Source organism: Pteropus vampyrus, unplaced genomic scaffold (assembly GCF_000151845.1).
Source record: "Pteropus vampyrus isolate Shadow unplaced genomic scaffold, Pvam_2.0 Scaffold203, whole genome shotgun sequence".
Lineage (NCBI taxonomy): Eukaryota > Metazoa > Chordata > Mammalia > Chiroptera > Pteropodidae > Pteropus > Pteropus vampyrus.
In genome coordinates, this window is record NW_011888984.1 from 318,990 (window position 1) to 343,408 (window position 24,419).

The window sequence follows — 24,419 nt, forward strand, 5'->3', positions numbered from 1 at the left end:
CTCGGCCTCCTCCAGCTCCTGCAGCAGCGCCCACAGGCTCCGCGAGGCCTCCAACTCCGCGCGTCGCCGCGCCGCCTCTTCCTGCAGCTCCGCCAGACAGCCGTGCACGTGGTTCACGCGGTTGCAGATAACCTGAGGATCGCAGGGCTGGTAGCCTGGGCCAGGAGAAGGGGAGGATCACAGGTTGGGCACGCGCCAGGGGGCGCCAAAGAGAGGGTGGTGACGGCTACCTCCCCAGTCCTTGGATAGGCTTCATCAGGAACCAGGTTACGGCTCTCCTCATCCAGGCAACCTTCCTTGACACCCCGAGTCCGGAGCAGGCGCCTTTTCTGGCTCTCCCAGGCTTCTCTGCTTCCCCCTTTCCGGCCCTGACCCCACTGGGCTATCACTGCCGGTTCTGTCTACGCCACTGAACTGGGAGCCCCTTGAGGGCAGGTCCTGGGGCCAGAAGAGTCACACCGTGTTCTCACCATTGTCCAGCACAGGGTGGAACCCAGGGCAGCAGCCTAATGAAAATGGTGACATTGAATGATGGTTGGACACTGAGATTTAGAGAATCCTGGAATTGGCATATGTTACTACTGTAGATTGTGTTTCCTTCACGACTGGGGCAAAGGAAACTGCTCTACTCTAAGGCCGTTTCCCAGGTCTCTCTCATCCTCTGTGGCCTTATCTCATAACCCCAGTGATAACCTGAACTCCTTTTTTGTCTTCAAACATTTCGCTTTCCTCCCAGACCTCTAGTCTGTGAGTAGAGAACTGTGAAATTAACTTAATGAGTCACAGTCAGCATTTCTTTAATGGACTAGAATAGCGTGAGTAGAAAACATCAGAAAGCAGCATACAAGGTAAAGGGAAGTACTGATTTACAAAATCTAGTGTTTGCGAACGTGCGCGTGTGAACTCTGGGTCATGAGTAAATGTATTTTTGACTCGGTCAAAATACTGCCCTAGATGGAATGCAGAATATCTATAATTCTGGATATTCACTGACCCTGACCCAAATACCAAGATATCCAACTGAATAATAACCAACACCAGCGTCTATGTATCCGCCCCTTACTCTGACACCACGTCATTTAATCCTCATGACCATCCTATGACATCGGCATTCTTACTAGCCCCATCTTACAGATGAAGAAGCTGAGACTCAGGGAGGGAAGCTGCTTGCCCAGGTTCAGCTAAGATGCAGCAGATCAGCAGTTCAACCACTCTGGACCACGTATCAGGCACCGCCGCCTTTCGTCACCATGACAACATACCCCACACTAGCCTGTGCTGTTTTCTCCATGCTGCTGGTTGTCACCAGGCACCAAGATCTCACAACAAGACAGAGGGAGCCTCCTAGGACAAACACCCCTAAGGTGAAGGAGAGGGTCCCAACAACCTCTCCTGTGTTTCTGATGAGGGTGGGCAGGTCCTGGGGCCAGAAGAGTCACACCGTGTTCTCACCATTGTCCAGCACAGGGTGGAACCCAGGGCAGCAGCCTAATGAAAATGGTGACATTGAATGATGGTTGGACACTGAGATTTAGAGAATCCTGGAATTGGCATATGTTACTACTGTAGATTGTGTTTCCTTCACGACTGGGGCAAAGGAAACTGCTCTACTCTAAGGCCGTTTCCCAGGTCTCTCTCATCCTCTGTGGCCTTACCTCATAACCCCAGTGATAACCTGAACTCCTTTTTTGTCTTCAAACATTTCGCTTTCCTCCCAGACCTCTAGTCTGTGAGTAGAGAACTGTGAAATTAACTTAATGAGTCACAGTCAGCATTTCTTTAATGGACTAGAATAGCGTGAGTAGAAAACATCAGAAAGCAGCATACAAGGTAAAGGGAAGTACTGATTTACAAAATCTAGTGTTTGCGAACGTGCGCGTGTGAACTCTGGGTCATGAGTAAATGTATTTTTGACTCGGTCAAAATACTGCCCTAGATGGAATGCAGAATATCTATAATTCTGGATATTCACTGACCCTGACCCAAATACCAAGATATCCAATTGAATAATAACCAACACCAGCGTCTATGTATCCGCCCCTTACTCTGACACCACGTCATTTAATCCTCATGACCATCCTATGACATCGGCATTCTTACTAGCCCCATCTTACAGATGAAGAAGCTGAGACTCAGGGAGGGAAGCTGCTTGCCCAGGTTCAGCTAAGATGCAGCAGATCAGCAGTTCAACCACTCTGGACCACGTATCAGGCACCGCCGCCTTTCGTCACCATGACAACATACCCCACACTAGCCTGTGCTGTTTTCTCCATGCTGCTGGTTGTCACCAGGCACCAAGATCTCACAACAAGACAGAGGGAGCCTCCTAGGACAAACACCCCTAAGGTGAAGGAGAGGGTCCCAACAACCTCTCCTGTGTTTCTGATGAGGGTGAGAGGGGCTGACCCAGGATGGGGATAGACATCTCTGCCAGGGCTTGGAAGGAGACCTCAACACTCACTCTTAAGATATGACCCAACCCATGAGGGTGAGAAACTCTCCCACCATCCTGCAGTCCTTACAAGCTCTTCCTTTTCTAACAAAGCTCCAGGATTCCAAAGGGTCCTCCTGGCTCCAGATAAAGGAATGAGACAGACCAGCCTCAAAGCTCTCTTATCGGCTCTGCGGCTCTGGGCCTCAGGATGAAAGAAAAAAGCAGCCCTGACTGCTGTCAGCACACACAGCTAGCATACACAGCTCCACCAGACGCCAGCATCAGACAAGGCCACTCTGAGACCATGATGGAGTGGGACGAAAATGAGACCACTCCACCATCGTGGTGGGCACACGCAAAAACAAGGTCACCGTGCAAATCACACAAACGGCCACCCATCCCCCTTCGCCGAGCTAAGGTGAATGACCCGCCAATTCCTGTTCCTCCCATCACCTGGAGAAAAATGATTAAGATGAGCAGTCATCTCTTTACCCCAACTTCCTGACAGCATTCATTCTACAGCAAGACACACTGCATGAAGTCATCCCCGTGTAACCTGACACAAGCCCACGTCTGATAACAAGCCCCTCTTAATGCTCTCTTACTGAGATGCCCCATGGTATGTGCCAAAAGCCAATGTGCACAGCTTGGGTTGATTCCAGGGTGTTCCTGGCGGTCTCTGGCCGGAGGATGCTGACAGCAGTAAACGAGAACCTGACAATCTTAGTTTTGTCTATCAGCATCCACGCCCCTGCTTCTGATGATGGTGGCCCACCTCCTCTCCCCCAAGTCCATGTCGTTGAAGGGAGCTGACCCCACTCTTGGCCCTGGGGTGGGCACGTCACTAAAATGTGGTCAATAGGATCACTGTATAGCCTGGGGCCATGACGTTTGGCTGAGCAATGGGGACAGAACCCACAGTGGGCTAAGGAAAGCTTTCCCTGGACCTTTTGTCAGAATTATTGAGAAAAGGGGCCTGTCTCCTGCAGGGTCCACTAAGCTGCTGGGATATAAACATAGGGCTGAATGACCCCAGATTTATACTAAAAGGGGAGGGACTGTCCAACAGTGACACAAACATAGAGACTAGACTTGGAGAAAGATAGAGTCTTAAAAGCATCATTGAACCATGCCTGGATCCAGCCCTTCCTGAAGCCAAACCTACCCCTCCCCGGACATTTTAGTTATATCAGCCAATACATTCCCCTTTCCTCCTTATGCTAATTAAATTGAGTTTCTATCACTTGCTGCTGAACAGGCCCTGACAATACAGTACCTTACACGGTCCTTTCATGATATTCACTGAGCTCTGGCTGCAAGGGCTTAGTGCATAATGAGTGCTCAATAAATGGGAATTATTACTACAGACTTTCAAAGCAGGAAGAAGTCACGTGGTTCGACCTCCCGATCAAGGCACTAATTCTCCTGATGACATATCCCTGGTGGAGTGGGATCTTAGTCTGTGCTTGGATGCCTCCAAAGACAAGGCGCTCACCCCTTCCTGTCTCTACAGGACTCACTCCGCTTCTATTAGCACCGGCCCTGGAAGTCTCCACGCCAACCCCCAGACTCACCCTGCAGCTGGGAGAAACGCAGGGCGGCCGCGTTGAGGGCCTCCACGCGCTCCCTCTGGGCAGCGATGTCCCCCTCCAGCAGTCCATGCTTCTGCAGCAGGTCCTCGGCCTCCACCAAGTGCTGCCCACACTCCCGGGACAGCAGCTGAGCCTGCAAGAAGGGGCAGCACTGAGCTCGTTCCTGGCGTTGGCCCTCAGGTCCCTCCCCGCCCCTCACTGCGCATGCCAGCCCTCTGCTCCCCTACACAGTCGTTTGAACTCTGACCTCTATCTCGGTCTCCGTGTCCCTGTTACCATCATCTCTCTCTCTCTCTGCATATTCCATCTCTCATCGTCTCCACATTTCTAGGCTCCGTGTCTGTCACGGTGTCCCCTCTACCTCTGTCTTCTTCCACCTCTCTCCGCCTCTACTTCTCTCTCATTTGTACTCGTCTGCATCTCTCTCGTCTCTATATCTCCCCCCATCTCTTTCTCTCCATGTCTCTCCCTGTCTGTATTTCTCTCTCTGCTTCCACCCTTTTCTCCATCTCTCTCTGTGTCTATCTGTCTATCTATCTCCTGCTGGTCGCTGTTTCTCAAGTGCATTCAATCTTCCTATGTGTCTTTCTCGTAGTCATTTAGATTTCCATTGCTAACTTGTGTCTTCTCCGTCTCTGTCTCTGTCTCTGTCTTTGTCTCTCTCTCTCCCTCTGGCTCTATAGCTCCGTCTTTTTAATCTATTTCTCTGTCTCTCACTCTCTGCCTCTCCGTCTCTCTCTGTATCTCTTTCTCTTTCTCTTTCTCATTGTCTCTCTTTACTTCTTTCCTTCTCTGCCCTTCGCTCTCCACGTCTCTGACAACCCTCTCGGTGCCTATGCCCCTCCCCACTCCCAGCACAGCACCGCCGTCCTTGGCCCCGGTCCTGCGCCCACCTGCATCTCCTCCATCCAGTCCACCATGTGCACCATCTCCTGGAAAACCTTCTGCAGGGCCAGGTTCTGCTCGAGCCGTGTCCGCCGGGCACCTACCAGCCCGGTCAACAGGGCCCACTGGCGCAGGACGCTGTCACGCTGGGCTGCTACCCGCCGGGCATCGTAGTAGCCCTCAGCCGCCAGTGCCTGGGCCAGCTCCGCCACGCCCTGCACCCGCTCCTCATAGGCTGCAATGTCCGCCTCGATTGCCTCGTGCTTCTTCATGGCCGCCTCTACTGCCGGCAGCTCATAACCAAAGTTGTCCTGGGTCAGGGCAGGCCACAGATACTCAGCGAGGCTGCCTCAGCAGCCCGCCTGTTAACTTGACCCTGTATGAACCTGGAAACTCCCCCACCTGCTTCTGTTACCCTAGAGACCAGTCCCACCATCCTGTTACCTGGAGACCAGCCTCGCCATCCCCCAGTTACCATGGACACCAGCCCCACCCTTTCCTATTACCCTGGAGACCAGTTTCATTCTCTCCTGTTACCTGGGGACAAGCCCCTCTCCCTCTGTTACCTTGGAGATCAGCCTCACCATCCCTTACCATTCCATGGTTACCATGGAAACCAGCCTCACCCTTTTCTGTTACATCCCTAACTCTAAACTTGTTACCAACTTGTTACCCAGGAAACAGACCCCATCCTTCCATTTCACTAGAGACTGGGGACCTAGCCAACCTTATCTTGTTACTTAGGAGACCGATTATATCCTCCTGAGTTACCCTGGACACCAGATACAACCTTTTTTGTCACTTAAGAGATAATTAAATACTCTCCCTATTTCTGAAGAAACTAATTCTGTCCTCTCTAGTTACCTTGGAGACCAACCTCATTCTCCTGTTGCCCTGGAGATTAGGCCCACTCTCCTCCCCACCCAATCACTTAGGAGACCAATTCTCACTTCCCACCCTCATTCGTCACCTAGGAGACTAATCCAACACTTCTCTGTTGCTTAGGAGCTCAAATCTCCCTCCCTGGTCCCAGGACCATCAGCCCTACCCCCAACCTCCACCCCTGCTGAGCCCCACACCCGGTACCTGGGAGACCAGGCGCTGGTTCTCATTCAACCAGCTCTCCCTCATGGCCACCTTGTGGTCAAACCTCTGGGCCAGGAGTTCCAGCTTCTCCTGCCGGATCAGCTCGGCCCGTAGGGCAGCCTCCCGCTCATGCTCTGCCTTCTCCAGCTGGCCCCATGCCTAGGGAGCCAAGAGGAGGCAGTCAGACTCCAATTACTCCCCTAGTTTAATGGCCTTGGCTTCTCTGTCTGAGGCCACTCCTAGCACGAATGGCACTTTTGTGCAGATTGGAGAAAACGCTTCCTCGTGACACTTTACTGCTGGAGAACTGTCCGAATGAAGGTCCCTCCACGGTGTCTATCATGTGAACAGCTCTCTTGAGCAGTGCGCGACCGATACGACAATTCAACAAGCCACCCCGCCTCTCCCCGCACCCACATCCTCACCTTGTCGATATCCCAGATGCCGCAGCCCTCACGAGGCACATAGAGGCGACGGTTGCAGGCTCGCAATTTGCTCTGGATGCTGAAGAGCAGCACCTCTAGGTTCCCCTTCTCCTGAAACCTGGAAGGGCTCGAGCTCAGCAACCCCACCTCCCCAGCTCCCCACCGCCGCCCTCCCGAGCTGGGCCTCACTTGACAGGTTTCTCCAGCGTGCAGTAGGCCGTGAACGCCTGCAGCTGCTGCTGCACCCCGCTCAGTGAGTTGGCGAACTTCTGGTTGCTGATGAGGCCCACGGTGCGGTGGATCCAGGCCAGCAGCTCAGCCGCCAGCTCCTCGTAGCGGTCAATGATCTTCCCTACCTCCAGCACCTGGTCCAGGACCTCAGCGGCGCAGGAACTGGGGTCAGTCTCACCGCAGATATGCCCCTGCGTGGTTCCCAGGCTCCTTCCCGCCCCATTCCCTGGCTCCTCATACCTTCCCGATCCGCTTGCCTTCCACAGCCAGAGCCTTCATCTTGGAGAAATAGTGGTAGAAAGACACCACATAGGTGATGATGGACTTCTCATCCGGAGCCTCCATGTTGACATCTGGGGGGTCAGAAAGAGTGGGGGAGCATGAGGGTGAGCACTCGGGCAGAGGGATTGAAGGTACTGGGGAGGGAGGGGGAACCCACTCTTACTAGCTGTGTGACCATGAGCGAGACAACCAACCTCTCTGTTCCTCGATTTTTGTATCTGCCAAATGGGGATCTACCTCAGGGGATTAAATAGTGCCTGACACATATAAACCACCATAGAGAAATTACCTATCATTATGTCTGAACACACCAATCTACCTTCCACCCCAGGGCCTTTGCACATGCTGTTCTCACTGTCTGGAACACTGTTCCCTCTTCTGTGTGCCTAACTACCACTCATCCTCCAGGGCTCAACTCAGATTTCCTCAGACAAGCCTCCGTGTTCACCTTGTCTAGAGTGGTCTCCTCTTGTTACTCTTCCTCAGAGCATCTTACCATTTCCTCCTAGTTCCTACAAATTCCTTATCCTGATTTGTAATTAGAAATTCACTTATGTGATTATGTCCTTATCTACAATTCGAGATCCATCAGGACATAAGCTATGCCTGTCTTTTTAATCACACTTCCTGCCATGCTCAGCACACAGTAGGAGCTCAATAAATATTTACTAAGTGTATTAATGGTGTATGAGGTTTGAGGTCATGGTCACTGACACTTTGGAGGCAGCATGAGCTTGAATCCCAGCTCAACCACTTACTGCGTGTCCTTAGAAAATAGACCTAACATCTCTGAGCCTCAGTTTCCCCATTGTTACAGCAGAGATAATCACAGTGTCTGTCACCTAGGAACATTGTAAGATTTGAAAGAATAGCCTGGCGCAGAAAAGAAACTCAACTAATTCCGATGACGATTTTAATTTACCCAATGATCACATGTCATACTCGGCCTTCATTCTTCCCCACTTTGTGAACTGACATCCACTAAACACCTACCGTGTGCCAGGCACTGAGCACAGAATACCGCAAGCAGAAGAATGATTAAGACCACGAATTCTGGAATAAGAAGTCCTGTTTACTGGTCTTAAGCGTGACCCTGGGCAAGTGACTTCATGTCTCTGAGTCTTTGTTTTCATCATTTTAAAACAACATTGATCAATACTATCCAACGAGGTCAGTGAGGATGAAAGGGAACATTTTGATCAATTTCTCAACCATGTGCTTGGCAGCAGATGCTCAGAAAAAGGGAGCAGCAGCTCTTATTCCAGAGATGGGGAATTGGTGTGGGGCGTGATCATGGGCTGGGAATGAGGCTGAAGTCAGGGGCGAGGGTGGGGATGAGGCGAAAGTGAAAAGAGGGAGGGGCTGAGGACAGAGTTGTAGATGGGGACAGACATAGGGATGAGCTGGGGGATAGGAATGGGGTTGAAAATGGGATTCAGGATGGGGATGGGGGGAGTGTTGGGAAGGGGTTTGAGCTTAGGGATGGAACGGTGTTGGAGATGGTGTTGGCTATGGGGCTGGGGCTAGGGTTACGAAGACAGAAAGAGTGAGTTTAGGGACAGATAATTGAGGATGGGGTTGGTGAAGGGGAGGGGCTTAAGTTAGAGACAGAAATTGAGGTGGGTTGCGGTTTGAGGTGGAGATGGAGAAAGTAAGGGACCTGGGGACGGGAAGGAGGAGGAATTAAAGATGAAGGGGAGGGGGCTGAGAGGGAGTTGGGGTTTGGAATGATCCTGGGCTTTGGATGGCGTTGGGGTAGGGTGGAATTGGGTTTGGAATGGAATTGGGGTTGGGAACCCCGAAGAGGAAGTCTGGGCTGGGCCATGCAAGGCTCACCTTCGGGGTCCAGCAGACGTGCCAGCCCCAGGTGCTGCTCAGCCGTGCGGAAGGCTCTCTGCAGGTTGTAATTGGCGTTGGACTTGGTGAGTTTGCTGAAGTCCACGAGATCAGGCCTAGGCAGAGCACAGAGAGGACAGGCAGCAGGTGGGCTCCAGAGCCAGTGGGCAAATGGGCGAAAGACATCCTTGTGGGAGACCCACCCAGGGCGAGGGGCACAGGGGCACGACCCAGCCGAGGGGAAAGCTGTGCGTGCTGGCATTTACTGTGGATGTGAGGGCACGTGTACATTCGACTTCGTGATGCACATGTGTACACTTGAGTGTGTTTCTATACAGTATTATGTAGTGGTTCGAAGTGTGAGGTCTGCAGCTAGCCCTCCTGGCTCACACCTCAGCGAGGCCACTTCCTGGCTGTGATCTGGGTGAGCTGCTTCATCTCCCTGTGCCTCGGTTTCCTCATTTGTAAAATAGGGATAATAATAGCATCTGCTTCATAGGGCCATTGAATATTCAGTGACTTACTGGAAAGCACCTTAGAACAATGCTGGGTACACAGAGCACTCAGTAAGCGCCACCATTGTTAGAGGAACTCCATTATAGCCTGTGGGTTTCTGGGTGTGTGGGTGGGGCTGGGTCTCCCCATGTGTGTATGAGTGTGTATGTGTGAGTTCTGGCTTCTGCCACGCCGGAGCAGGTCCATCCCAGCCTCTAGGCCTCAGTTTCCCCAATGCGTCACGTGAACAATCATGACGTGGGTATAATCCATCTGAGTGCTCAGCCCTCGGCCAGGTCAGCGCCAGGCTCTGAGGTATATGACTAGGTGGACGTGCAGGGAGTCAGAACGGGGCTCTGAGGGTCACCTTGAGGAAGGACTCTGATGGGAGGAGGTGCCGTGCACACACCTGAGTGCACCGTCCACGGGGTGTAAGCCCCCCACCCTGGGGCACCTAAGCACAGGTATATGCATGAGTGTCTCCGTGTGTGCACACGTCTGTGCGAGGGCACACGTGTTTCCGTGTGTGCACAGGGTATGCGTGGGTGTCTGCACTTAACGTGTGTGTAGGGAAATGTGTACGTATGCACCAAGGTGAAGGCATGGGTCCTTGTGCCTGTCTGTGTTGTCTCCACATGTATGTGTACGGGCGTGTACCTGAAGGACGTGGGGTGGGGGCAGGGCAGGGTTGGGCTGCCCCAGGCCGGGTGGTACCTGTGCCGGTGAATGAGGGCATTGAAGGCCAAGCCGTCCCGCCAGCTGGTAGTGAAATTCTGGATGTTCACCTCAGGGTAACTGGCAGCATGGAAGGAAGAGACAGAGGCAGAGATGGAGAGAGTCAGGAGGGAGAGACAGACATAGATGGATGGACATATAGATAGGTGGGTGGGGGGGGGATGGATGGATGGATGGACGGATGGATGGATGGATGGATGGATTGGTAGATAGATAGATAGATAGATAGATAGATAGATAGATAGATAGATAGATAGATAGATAATAGACAGATAGAGCAAGCCAGAGAGATGGAGATGGAAATGGAGATGGAGATGGAGATGGAGATGGAGATGGAGATGGAGATGGAGATGGAGACGGAGACGGAGACGGAGACGGAGACGGAGACAGAGACAGAGACAGAGAGACAGGAGAGGAGCAAAAAAGAGAGGCAGAGGGAACAAGGGAGGGAAGGAAAAAAGGAAGAGGAAAGAAGGGATAGAGAGAGAGAGCAAGATACAGAGATGGGGAAAGAAAGGATGGGGAGAGAAGGGAGGGAGGGAGAGAGAGAGAGATAAGAACGAGGAAAAGCAGACCGAGAGGTAACGACTGACACAGAGACAAACAGCATTGCAAGACAGACAGACGGCCCCGGGGGGATGAGAGAGAATGCTCGGTCTCCCGTCTTCCTCCCAGGGGCTGCTCTCTAGAGGGCACTTGAGTTTCAGGCCATGGCCCTTCCCGCAGGGCGGAGTCGAGGGTCTAGGGGACATGCCCAGCAGTGTCTGTGCACCCCCATTCTCAATGCCACTGAAGGCACTCAGGACCCCGAATTTCTCACACAAGCTGCCCGAGCCCTGGCGTGTGCCCTCCCAGGCTACAGATGGCTGTTAGGGGGGTGTGGCTGGAACCTAGAGCTGCAGGATCCACACAGGTGCACATGAGGCCTCTGGAGGTGCAGAATGATTGGGAGAGAGAGAAGGGAGCTGGCTGGGGACAGTATACCACTTTTCAACATTGATCTGTGAGGAATCCAAGTTCTAAATTTGAACCTGGCCTTCCGGATTGTTCTACAAGTTTCTTGGTCAAGGTCAGAAGAATGGATGTGTTTCATTTACCAAGTTATTAGTTTCAGATGTAACTTTGGACACTGAGGAAGATTTGAGCTGTCCCTTGTCCTCTTGTCCCCAAAGGAACTCCTGAGGTTAAGGGGTTAGGGGGAGGGAGGTTGGGTGATTACCCAGCTGTCTTCATCTGACACCACAAGAGCAATGCATCCTTGGCAGAACGTGTCTCTCTGTTGTCCTCAGTCTCAATTTTGATGACTTGAATCTGTGAGGATACAAAACATGGCTGCTGGGCCTGGAGGGCTTGAGGCTGGGAAAGTAGTAAGAGACAGAGGTGATGGGAGGGGCAGCTTCAAGCTGGGGGTGGGGTTCAGGAGTGTAAGGATGGGTTCTGGAGGGGGCTAGGACATCCACAATGGCAGGGGAGAGGCAGTGGTGAATTAGGGTCCCAGTTTTCAGGGAAGCCTCCATTCTTGGCTTCTGGGCCACCTCTAATCCCAGCCACCACCGTCTCCCACCTAGGCTAGTGCAGTGGCCTCCACACTGGTCTCCCTGTCCCCCCGCCCCCCACAGTCTGTTCTCCACATGGCCGAGAGAGGGACCTGAGAACATCCAAATCAGATCACGTGCTTCTTATCCTCCAGTCCCTCTGTGGCTCCAGCTCACTCTGGGTGAAAGTAAAAATCCTCACGATCTCTTCTCGTTGTGTCCCTGACCTCATCTTCCAACGCTCACTCTGCTCCAGAGACCTCTGTCCTCTTCATTAACTCACCAGTGTCCTCCCATCCCGGGTCCTTTGCACCTGCTGTTCCTTCTGCCTTCTCTCAGGTCCCCACAAGGCTCCACCTCTCCTTGAGGCCCAGCCTTACACGTCACCGTCTTAGCGAGGACTTGACCAACCGCTTGATTTTAAATCTTAGTGTGTACACCCAAATTTCACACCCCCCTTCCCTGCCTTATTCTCTCCTTAGCATTTATCAATACTTATACATTTTATTTATTCATCTAGTTCACTGTCTCCCTTGTTATGGACTGACTTGTGCCCCCCCCATTCGTATGTTGAAGCCCTAACCCCAAATGTGACTATTTAGGGATAGGGTTTTTAAGGAGGTATTTAAGGTTAAATGAGGTCATAAGGGTGGGGCCCTAATCCAATATGAATGGTGTCTTTATATAAAGAGGAAAAGACCCTAGAGACGAACGCACAGAGAGAAAAGGTCTTGTGAGGATGCAGAGAGAGGGAGGCGCTGGCAAACCAAGGAAAGAGGCCTTGGGAGAGACCAAACTTGCCAGCAACTTGACTTTGAAATACAGCTTCTAAAACTGTAAGAAAATAGACTTCTGTTGTTTAAGCCACCCAGTCTGTGGCATTTTGTTACAGTAGCCCTACTAGACTAATACACTCTCTAACTTGTAATAGTTCCAGGACCACAGGATATTTGTCTATTTTGCTTCTACTATGTGTTATCACACGTAGTAGGTGGTCAATAAAGTTCTGAATGACCCAGAATCTAGAGCAGCTTAGAGAGACTCAGGCGGGTGTTTGAGTGTTTGAGAGTTGGGTCCTGGACTCAAGAGCTGAGTTTGGCATTTGGGCGCAAGGGAGAGAACTAGGTTCCCGGAAGGTACCAGCCCCCGGTGCAAGGCTCCAGCCAGCAGCCACCACCCCCAGCCCCATATCTTATTCCCTGATTCCGTACTACAATGCCCATACCTGTCTCCAGCCTCCACCCCTCTCCTGAGCTCCATCCCCAGGATCCAGTGGATTCCTAAATGCCTCCTCTTAATGTCCCAGGACGCTTCTGACCACCGCTTCTCAAAATAACTTCAGTGTCTCTTCCAAAGCTCTCTTCCTCCCTGGCCCTGTCTCAAGCCGGCCCTACTGTCCCCCGGTCCCCAGGCCAGAGCCTCGGGCCTTGGCCTGGATACCTCCCAGTCCCTCCCCTTCTCCTATGGAATGTCTACTCCCCTCCTGAGCATCTTTCCTACCTGTCATTCACTTTATGCTTCCAGTCTCTAATTTTGGCAACCACCCCCAATCCAGGGGGATCCTTCTAAATCTGATTGAGCCCCCTTGAGAAAACTCTCCAATCCCTCCACATCTCAGACAAAATAAAATCCAAACTGCTAATCAGGGATCCCCTAGGCCCTGCCAAGCCCTCTGACCTCACGCTTTCCATCTTCCCCTCGCCTCCTCTAGCCATATCGGTCTTGTTGTACTTCCAACATGCCAGGCTCATTCCCACCTCAGGGCCTTCGAATCTGTGTCCCCTGCCTGGAATGGTTTCTCCCTTCATCTTCATATGTCATTCAGCCATCGGCTTCTCAGAGAGCCCTTTGCTGGTCACCCCATCCAAAATCTCAGTGCCATCAACCTACTATTATATATCCCTTTTACTGATTCATCATAATCTCTTCTGCATAGTTCTTTTTACTTCTCTGCCTAGAGCTGGTCCTTGCCCCCATACATCCAGTGTTTATGTACTTATGGGTTTGTTTATTGTCCATAAAGGCAGAAAATTTGCCTATTTTGTTTCTGAACTGGAGCAAGATTGTCTGGATTCGAATTCCAACTCCATAGCCCAGCTGTGTGACCTTGAGCATACTATTTCACCTCTCTGGGCTTCGGTAAAATGGAGTAATAAATAGTACCTAATTAATTTATTGGGTTGTTGTGGGTATTAAATGCCAAGTGCCTGGAACAGAGTAAAACATATATAAATGATGGTCATAGGGATGGTGGTGATAACGATTATTACTTTTATCATTTTCATCCCCACCACCTGGAACAGGGTTCCTGGCATATGTAAGAATATTTTTGGAGTGAATGAATGAATGGATGAATGGGTGAGTGGGTGTGGGACGCCCTCCTAAGACTCCATTGCGGGGGGCGGGGGTTACGTGGGGATCACCTGGAAGCGCAGGATGATGGTCCAGACCAGCCCCAGGGTCAGCCGGTGGTTCCCATCCACGATGTCATGGGAGCCCACGTTCTCCAGGTGCACACGCTGCTCCTTCAGGAACTGCAGCGCCTTATCCACGTTTTCCAGCGAATGGATTCTCATGCGACCGCGCGTGGGCCTTGGCTAGGGCGGTGGGGGCATTGGGAGATGGATGACTTGACCTAAAGCAGGGTCCTAGGCCCCACGCCCTCCAAATAAGCCCCATAGCCACGCCTCCTGGACGTCTAAGCCCGGGCCGCGCCCCTTCGGTATTATCAAAGACCCAGGACCCAATCCTAAAGAAGTCCTCCCCTTCCTTCCCATAGTCAGACTTTTTCAAGACCCAGTTCTCTTCGTGGCTTATTCAAGTTCCTGTCTCTACCCTCTCCACAGAAGATCCACCTCCGACCTGATAACCACACTTCTTACTGTGAACCCCGCCCTCTGCCTGTAGCTATAGTCCCGCCCCTTCCGTTGGATCTCTGAACCATTGCCCCGTGCTAGTACACTACCCAGGCCCTTCCCTTCTAATAAAGCTCCTCCCTTCTCCCATAGCCCCACCCCTGCCAACGGAGCCCCACCTAAGCGCAGAGTGCCCCCCCTCAACCATGTCCTCACCTGCAACAGAATCCCTGTTCCAAGCTCCGCCCCCAGGCTCCTCACAACCAAGCACCACCCCTGTGCCGTAGCCCCGCCCACCCGAATGAAGGCCTCCTACCCACCCGCCCGCATCTTCTAGGACACTCCACCCATCCACTAGCCCGGCCCTTACCCTAGCCCAGCCCGAGACCCCAGGACCAACTCCCTTCTCCCAGCACTCCGGGCCCCCTCACCAACTGCTCCCCGGACAGCACTTCCAGGAGCCGCGTGAGCACAAAGCCATCCCGGAGGTCGGCATAGAGGTCCCCGATGTGGCAGCCAACGCGGGCGAGGTGCGAGTTCACCCACTTGGTGAAGGTTTTCTTCTGCACAGCCTCCCGCTCATCTGAAGGACAGGATCTGATAAGCCCCCGCCTTCCCCAGGAACTGCCCCTTCCATCTTGACCCCAGCCCCCACCGCCCACTTTAGTCTCCTAAAGTTTTCCTGAGATAGCACTTCCATAATAAGCCTTCCCTGTTTCCTACCCAGGTTCGCTCTGTTCATTCATTCAATAAATATTTGAGCGCTTACTATGTGCCCCGCACTGCTCTAGGCTCTGAATACGGGCAGAGTCTTTCTGTCACAGAGCTCGATTTGCTGGTGAGGCACAGGTAATACACTAGGGAGCCATGGAGGGATGGCGGGGAGAGGCAGGATGACAGCTGTGTTTCAAAAATATCTCTGGCTGCTGTGGGGAGGGTGGATCAGAGAGATCTCCACAGCCAGGAGACCAGGGAGAAGATTGGCGAAAGGATTCAGGACGAGACTGGAGGAGGGCAGAGGTGTGGGGATGAGAGAAGAGGGCATATTGGAGAGTTATTTGGAGATGAAAAAGTAAGACTTGGCAACTGATGGGATGTGGGGGATCAAGAGGAAGGACTATGCTAGACTGAATGTTCCTGACCCCTGGCCCCCGCCCCAGCAATTGGACTGCCAGCTAGACACTGCATGTCCCATATCCCTAGGGTGAGGAGTAGTCATGTGACCCCTGAGGAATGAATGAAGAAACAAAATGGAGTCACCATAGCCAAGCTAACAAAATTACTTAAAGAGGAATGGGCTGAAACATGAGGAATTGATTTTATTTTACCTTAACTAGCCCTTTTTAATTTTTGAGCTTTTCAGTTGTGCATCAATGCCTGGAGAGATATATAAATCCTATAGCTAACACACTGAAGAACTTAGGAAAGAATGTTCACATGTCCAGACTAACCTGACATCCATTATCCATACCACCCCACATCTGGAAGAGACCATCTCGGACCCATCCAGAGGCTGAGAATGCAGACCTGCTTCTTCTCGAGAACTCTCAACTTTTTTCTTTGAAACACTCTGGGTGTTACCCAGTAGTGCTTCAGGATTTGCAAACCTCAAGACCCTTGAATCAAACTTTATCATTTAATTTTAGCAAAGCCTCCTGATTTGTTTACACTCAGCCGATGCTGCCAGTGAGAAGGGAGTGGAAGACGTGTGTAACTTGCCTCGTTTGCTTACAAAAAAAGAAATAGTTTGGGAGCGCTCTCACGATCTTTTTGTTAAATAACAGCTTTAGTATGAGCTATAATTCACATACTACAAAATTCATCCTTTTAAAGTGTAAATTGGATGGTTTTTAGTATATTTATGGAGTTGTGCAATCATCATCGCTATCTAATATCAGAAGATTTTCAGCCACCCAAGAAGAGACCCTGTACCCATTAGCAGTCAATTCACACTCTCTCTACTGTCAGCCTGAGGCAACCAATAACCTATTTTCTGTCTCTGTGGATTTCCCTATTCTGGACATTTCATATAAATGGAATCACACAATATATAGCCTTTTGTGTGTCTGGCTTCTTTCACTTAGCGTAATGTTTTCAAGGTTCATCCATGTTGTAGCCTGTATCAGTACTTTATTCCTTTTGATGACTAAGTAATAGTCCATTGTGTGGATATTCTACATTTCACTTATCCATTCATCAGTTGAGGTACATTTGGGTTGTTTCCACTTTTGGGCAATTATGAATAATGCTGCTTTGAACATTCAGGTCAAGTTTTTCTGTGGACACAGGTTTTTAATTATCTTGAGTATACACCTGGGAGTGGAATGACTGGGTCATATGGTGACTCTATGTTTAACCTTTTGAGGACCTGCCAAACTGTTTTCCAAAGCAGCTGCACCATTTTACATTTGCACCAGCAATATGGAAGGTTCCAATTTCCCCACATCCTCACCACCATTTATTACAGTTGGGTTTTATTTTTTTTATTTTTTATGATGGTCATCCTAGTGGGTGTGAAGTGAGATCGCAAGCATTTCCCTGACGATTAATGATGTCGAGCATCTTTTTACATTGCTTATTGGCCAATCGTATTTCTTCTTTGGAGAAATATCTGTGGAAGCTCTTTGCTTGTTTTTTAATTGGGTTATTTGTCTTTTTGTCATCTTACTATCTGCAACTTTCTGTAGATCTAGAATCATTGCATAATTTAAAGCTTTACCGGAGAAGGAAACTGCGACCTGGCCTCCCTCCCTCTTTCCTCAACCCCCACAAGGTCAAACACCAAGGTCCACAGAGGACAAGATGGAAGAAAGACCTGAAATCCTCACTGACTGCTTGGAGCCTCCCTGCCAACCATTTGCCAACCTCTTCATTTCAATGGTACCCAAAGAAAATTAATAGAAACACACCTAGGGCTTATCAGGAGGGAGAAATAAGCTTCTATCTCCTTTAAGCGACTGTATTTGGTATCTGTCGCAGCAGCTTCTCCTGTACAGCTATTACTCACGTTTCTTTACTAAGTGATTTAGTCATCACACTGTTAGGATCACACGAGGAGGTAATGACACAGAAGATGGCGAATTGGGTATTTGATTATTCTGCTTTCCGATGCCTGTGCCTATAGCAGGTTTGGCCAATACTGTATAGCCCAAGTGGCACTTCAGCGCATCCCCAGTACGGTGCCAGAATGAAGATGACTGGGTTCAGACCTGCCTCTGTGATGACTGGCTGTGTGACTTCTACAGGTCGTCCCTTCTCTTTGGACCTCCATATTCCCTTTTTTTAAGTGAGGGGTTCAGACTAGATCTCGGTTTCTTTGATGGGTCCTGGGAGACCCTGGGTGTTCGGGAACTCATGTTTGGAGGACAGGGACCCGGGAGAATATTTTTCATTTCGTCTCCTCATTTCGATGGTACCCAAAGAAAAATTAATAGAAACACATCCTGGACCATCTGAATAGCGGTTTCATAACGGATTATGCAGTGGGAGTTTGGTTGTTGTGATTACAATCTTGTTAGCATGGAGTTGGGTCTAGAACTGAAATGCCCACAGGGGCAAGGCAGACTCTGAAATTGAGAGAACTAGGCCCTCCATAAAGGGGGCAGCTGCCACATGGCCCCTGTGACTGGCGCCTTGAAGGAATGGTGGTCCGGTACTGCCATATCATATGACATTCCACGAGGAGCCAAAAATCTGGATTGTTTTAAAAGACAGAATCTCCCTATTTTTAAATGTTGGCAACTGATTTATATTTTTGTAAAACACAGTGGGGGTGAAATCAAATATGTCCCAGAGTGCCACTTTTGAACTCAGATGACATTGAATGTTCACTGTGTCGGTGAGTGTGTTTGGCTACTGTGTGTGGCATCTTCCATTTGCCATCACAGTACCACTCACCCCTCTTCCGCACCCGCTCTGGGCCCAGGCAGGCCAGCTGGTGTGTACTGTATGAAAGGATCCCCAGCCCTCAAAGACCTCAGACTTCCGGTTAAGTTTGGACAGCAGGAGTTGAGAGGAGAGACGAAATGACCAGCCTGACCAGCTTCAGGCAGCGCCTGAATCTCCGGCTCCTGCTGGGGAGGCCTCTCTCCCCTCTTGCCACTTCCTGCCCTGCCCCTGGGGGTCTCCGCTGCCCTTGTAGGTTCCCATAGCCCTGCTCACACATCTGTAAATAGTCCCTTCATTAAACGCTCCTGCATTTTACCTGCATTTTACCCCTTCGAGGGGACCATCTGCTTCCTGCTGGGATGCTAGCTGGCACAGAAGTCTTTGGGCTGTGAAGATTCCGAGCCAAACGACAATTGTCCTACCTCTGCCATGTGCTCATATTGAGTTATTTTACCATTTATATATTCTTCTCCACTGCGGTCATCACCGATCACAAGCGAAATCAATTTCTTTAGAATATGACTTTATTCATATCTTTAATACATTGAGACTTTCATAGAGCAGAGGAAGAACTATTCTTTTATCTATTACTGGTTAAGGCGAAAGGATAGAGAGACTTAATATGATATGTTTGAACATTAGTCTGGGAAAAGTTAGGAAGCTGGAGAATACCAAGTATTGGTAGAAATATAGGGATATCATAACCTTGATGCCTGCTGGTACTTATGGTGAGTTACGGACTGGGATAACCATTCTGAAAACAATCCAAGTCAAATGAAATTAGTACCCACCCCCACGACACATCCCCTGGCTACGTGTCCCCAAAACCTTTTTCACACTGGCTCACAAGGAGCATGTAGGAGGGTGTTCAATGCAGTCTGATTTGGGGATGGGAGCTGGGGCAGGTTCAGGGTTGGAGACTTCACTGGGAAGGGAATGGTCAAATGTGGTGAGTTCACACCACAGACTCCATGCAGCAAGGAGAAGCAACAGATTAGATGTACGCAAAGCCACGTGGATGAGTCTTAAGGCATCGTGCTGAGTGAGAAAATCATGCAAACAATGCCATCTAGAATTAGACAAAACTGGCATCAGTTAGCAATACCTGCACACAGATTTATGACAAAATGACATTGCAGTTCAAGAGGGAAAAAGTCTTTTCAGTACATGGAACGGAGTCAACTGGAATCCATGAGGGGGATAAAAAGGACCCCAACCCAAACTGCACGAGATAATAAATATAATAAATATCATTCAGCTTACAAAGCTAAATGTAAAAGAATACAGCAAGGCTTTTAGAAGAAAACATCCAAGAATATCTCCATGACCTTGAAGCAGGCAAGACTTCTTAAACAAGACGCAAAATGTTAGCCACACGAGAAATAATTAAATAATTATCAAATTAGATTACATTTAAATTAAGAAATCCCATTCATCAAAAGGCACCATTAATAGAATTAAAAGCTACACCGTGGGAGAAAAGTATTCACAACACATATATCTGACAAAGGACTTGTACCCAGAATATACAAGGACTCTTGAAAAGCCATCAAAAAAAGCAGGAAAATAGGCAAAGACTTGAATGGGCACTTCGCAGGATATCCGAATAGACAATAAACCTATGAAAAAGTGCTCCATATCATTAATTGTTATCAGTCATCAGGAAAATGCAAATTAAAGCCACAGTAGAATGCACACCCTCCAGAATGGCTAAAATTAAAAAGAACGACCATAGCGAGGGTTGGATGAACATCAACTGAGTTACTCATATACTCACAAAATGCTACAAATGGCAGTTTCTACTTAAGTAGGGTCAAGCTACCCTATGACCCAACAATGTCACTCGGGGGTGGGTCTAAGCCAACCAGAAATGAGTGCTTATGCCCACCACAAACATGAACTAGAAAGTTTAGAGCAGCAATAGCTTGTATAGTTTTGTTTGTAATAGTCTGTAATACTAGTAATTCCTAGTTTGCAATAACTTAGTTTGTGATAACCCTAACTTAGAAGCAACCCAAATGCTCATCAACAGGTGATTGGAAAAGCTATGGTGTGTTCATACCGTGAAATATTCTACAGCAATAAGGAACGACTAAGTACAGGCAGACATGGCTGAATCTCATAAGCAGAGTGTCAAGTGAATGAAGCCAGACACAAAAGGTTCCATTTACATGGAGTTCAAACACTAGCAAATGAACGGACGCTCTTAGAAGTGAGGACAATGTTTATTCTTGGGATATGGTGATAGGTGGCTGGAGGGTGCTTGTCTAGGGCTGTCTGGGGCTATTCTGTTTCCTTATCCGAGGGCTGGTTGCAGGGGTGTGCTCATTTGTGGGACTGGATGCTCATGATATATCTGCTTTTCTGAGTGCGCGTAATAACTTAATAAAGAGTTAAAATATATGTCTGTGTTCGCACTAATTAGAAATGCATTTTGCAAAATGCGCATTTTGCAAAGATTTGCATTAAAACTATCAGCATGGTTGCCCATAAGGAAGAAGGCATTGGTGTGAGATACAGGGATAAAAGAGAATAAACAAATAGATAAAGAGGAAATGGGCCTCACACAGATGATGATGACAGCAAGTCACGAACTGTGGAACATGATTAAGGGACTCCCTGACCAAGAGGTTCAGACATATTTTTTAAATGTCTTCATGAGAAAGCATGTTACAGAGGATTCTGCTCAAACGTTTGGCCTCATTTTAAATAGAGAAAAACCACGAGAGAAGCAGGCAAAGGGATGCAAAAGGAAATACACCCTAGCAGTCTAGGACATATTAGCATTTTGAGCAGCAGCATGGTTTCACAGACTAGCAGCATCCCAAATAATTGTTAAGTTGAATGTTACTGGTTTTGTGATTTGGGTCTGGAGTCCGATATTATGTGTGAATTGTAGCCATAAGAGATATAAACAGAATTGTACGTTTGTGTGCATTTGAGAAACAAGTTATAACAATCTAAGTAGACACAGGGAACGTACGAGAAAATTTTTTTCTTAAAGGGGATCTCTATAAATCTCTAGACTAGATGCTGTCAGATGTTCTGTGAAACAGTGATCTTAAGATTTGAAGTGTCCTCCCACCTCTGCTTGAAATCTTACCATAGCTCCCTGATGTCCTCACCTTCTTCACAGCCGTTCCTGATGAAGCCCTCACAGGCTCCTGGCCCATCATCACTCACTCACCACCTGTACCCTCCTCACTCAAGTCACTCTCAACTTCTGAAGGTTTTACATATGCTGTTCCCTCTGCCTGGAAAATCCCTTTCCACTCTCCACCCCAGGGTTCATTCCTCTTCATCCTTCAAGCCAGGGGTCCCCAACCTCCAGGCCGAGGACTAGTACAGGTCCGTGGCCTGTTAGGAACCGGGCCGCACAACAGGAGGTGAGTGGCAGGCAAGCGAGCGAAGCTTCATCTGTATTTGCAGCCACTCCCTAGTGCTAGCATCACTGCCTCAGCTCCACCTTGGATCATCAGGCATTAGATTCTCGTAGGAGCACTGGTTCCTGCTGCCCAAAAGGTTGAGGACTGCTGCTTTAGGCCTCGCTTAAGCATTGCCTCTTCCAGGAAGTACCCCTTGACTCTCCAGATAAAATCAGGCACCTCTGGGCTCCCACAGTCCCCAGAGTCCCTCATCACAGCCCTCTGCCAGTGCTTCCCCCATCCTGGCCCTGATCCCTCTGGGTGATCACAGTCTGGCTGGATCTAACTCTGACTAGGAGCCCTGTCGGGGCAGGACCGGGGCTGGCTCAGTCACCATTATGTCTTTCATATTGTCCAGCAGAGGCTAGGCACAGAGCAAGCACTAAATAAATATTTTGTGGATGAAATAATAAATTCTGGAATTTGAAGTTGGTATGTTCCCAAGTTTTTAAGCTTCCAAGAGTCTAAAGGTATGACTTTAAGTTTCCATGAGTGTGTTTATATCACTCTAGGCTTCTAAATCAGAGGAAGCTGGCAATCCATGGGTTGGATCTAGTTCATGCTTTGTGGCACGTAGAGATTTTTTTAAATGGGGAAATTGCAGTTAAATATCAGAGCTAGCAACTTGGGGCCTGCATTTCCCTATGGTGAGAGCTGGTGTCCAGGGCATTATTCTCCAGTTGACGAGAGCCAGCAGTCCACCCACTCATTTATGTTGCCTGCTTCCCTAGAGGCCCTTGAGCTTGATACCCTGCTCAACATCTTTTCATTACAAAGTTCCAAAAATCTTGGTTGGTATTGAAGATTCTATGTTCGTCAAATGCTGAGTTGCTAAAATTCTGAGATTCTGAGGAAACCGATTTTGACTTTAGGATTTCAAAATTTCCTGATTATAAGAGTATATATATTATATGTATAACACTCCATGTTTCTGAGATATTACCATCCCAAAGGTCAAAGGTGCTAAAAGGCTAATGTTTTCAAGGCTTATGATTATAAAGTTACATGTCGCTGGAGGGTTTTTGCTAACGTTTTAATGCTGATGATTAAACTCTTCTGAGATTTTAAAGCTCCATGAATACACAGTCCTAAGATTCAAGGGTCTACAATTCCAAAGATCTAAGATTCTATAACTCTGTAGCTCTCTGGTCTTTGCTTATCTTGTTCTAAAACATCAAAGCAGGTGACCAACCCCCCAGTTGTCCCAAGACCGAGAGTTTCAATGCTAAAGTGGGATGTTTTGGTTATTCTATCTCAAAGTTCTCAGGATTCACGTTTCTAATCTGACATTTTAAAGGGTTAGGATTATAAGGCCCTAAGGATCTATTATATGAGAGTTTACGTTTTAAGGATCTCAGATCCTGGGAGCCGTTGATCAAAATTTCTAAGGTCTGTGATTATAAAGTTCTGTTTACAAGAATCTCTGTTTCTAAAGATCTCACATTCAAAGAATCTCCAAATCTGACATTCTAAGGACCTAAAATTCGGCATTTCAGCATTTCAGAATTCTAAGGACATGTGCTTACAGAATCCCATGTTTCTGGGACTGTACACATCTTTAAGGTACTCCATAAGGCAGCGACAGGCCACATGTGGCTATTTAAATTAAAATGAATTAAAACTAAATAAAAATACAAATTCAGTCCCCCAGGTAGCACTGGCCACACTTCCAGCGTTCATAGCCACAAGCACTAGTGGTTAGTATACTGGACATCACAGATACAGAACATTTTTCTATCATCATGGGAAGTCGTATTGGACGGTGCTGGTCTAAAGATTCAAGTTCTAAGCATCTGTTACAGTCTTCCCATCCTCTGAGCCATCACGGTCCTCAGGTATTGAGGTACACAGCCAGCTGCCACCCCAGCACCCCCCTCCCTTCCCCCTCTCGCCTCCTTCCACCCCAGCCCTCCTCCAGGTACCTGCCAAGGCCTTGATCCGGGAGCACTCAAAGAGCGAGGCGGCCGCGGTGGAAGCCACGGGCTGCTCCCGCTCCCAGCCCCGATCTGGGCTCTCCCAGCGGGCCGTAGGGTTGTTGTTGTTGGGGGCCGGCAGGCCCTCCATGTTGTCCACTTCCCCTGGTACCTGCGCCATCGGGGAAGGTGAGGCCTGGGAATGGACAAAGGCAGGTTAGGGCTGGAAACAGGGCCTGAGCTCAGAGGTCTCACCTGTAACAGCGACTAGCTGTGAGTCCTGTCCCCTCTCTGTCTTCAGTTTCCATGTTTTTAAAGTGGACATCATAATAATGACAATAATGTTCATCTGACCACTTCATAGGGCTGTGGTAAAGTGCCTGGATCATCGCCTGGCACAGGGTAGGGGCTGGGCCAACGGTCACTGTCATTGCTGATAGAATGTTAACGCTGTTATCAGTAGAACTCTACGATGCAGTAATAACGACACTTGTTGAGCACTTGCACTGTGTTCAGTACTTTATGTATATTATCTAATTCTCACAAATTTAACTCTCTAAAAATAGGCTATTATTAGGCCTAGTATACAGAAGAGGAAACTGAGGCACAAAGGGGTTAATACAGTTGCCCAAGGTTGCACAGCTAGTGAATAGCCAAGATTCAAAGGCAAGCGGTGAGACCAAATGATTGCATTAATGGCCCGATCTTCATCCTTATAGCCACACCCTTTGTCATATGACTCTTCGGTGTTCTACTGTGGTGATGGAAGTGGGGTGAGGGGAAGGCGGGAGAGTAGGGTGAG

The 24,419-nt window shown here is 49.1% G+C and overlaps 1 protein-coding gene across 1 annotated transcript in view; it reads right to left on the minus strand.

Moving 5' to 3' along the window:
- The window catches only part of SPTBN4 (spectrin beta, non-erythrocytic 4), a 66,904-nt gene extending 43,106 nt beyond the window's left edge, over nt 1–23,798 (minus strand). Inside the window, exons 1-13 of the mRNA XM_011372314.2 lie at nt 23,627–23,798; nt 14,823–14,974; nt 13,960–14,133; nt 11,221–11,312; nt 9,981–10,061; nt 8,772–8,887; nt 6,894–7,006; nt 6,612–6,799; nt 6,423–6,540; nt 5,998–6,156; nt 4,920–5,222; nt 4,009–4,159; nt 2–155 (exon numbers count right to left, since the gene is read on the minus strand). Of these exons, the coding sequence (XP_011370616.1) occupies nt 2–155; nt 4,009–4,159; nt 4,920–5,222; nt 5,998–6,156; nt 6,423–6,540; nt 6,612–6,799; nt 6,894–7,006; nt 8,772–8,887; nt 9,981–10,061; nt 11,221–11,312; nt 13,960–14,133; nt 14,823–14,974; nt 23,627–23,798 (1,973 nt within the window). The remainder of the gene's footprint in view (nt 1; nt 156–4,008; nt 4,160–4,919; nt 5,223–5,997; nt 6,157–6,422; nt 6,541–6,611; nt 6,800–6,893; nt 7,007–8,771; nt 8,888–9,980; nt 10,062–11,220; nt 11,313–13,959; nt 14,134–14,822; nt 14,975–23,626) is intronic.
- Nucleotides 23,799–24,419: the final 621 nt, after the last annotated feature.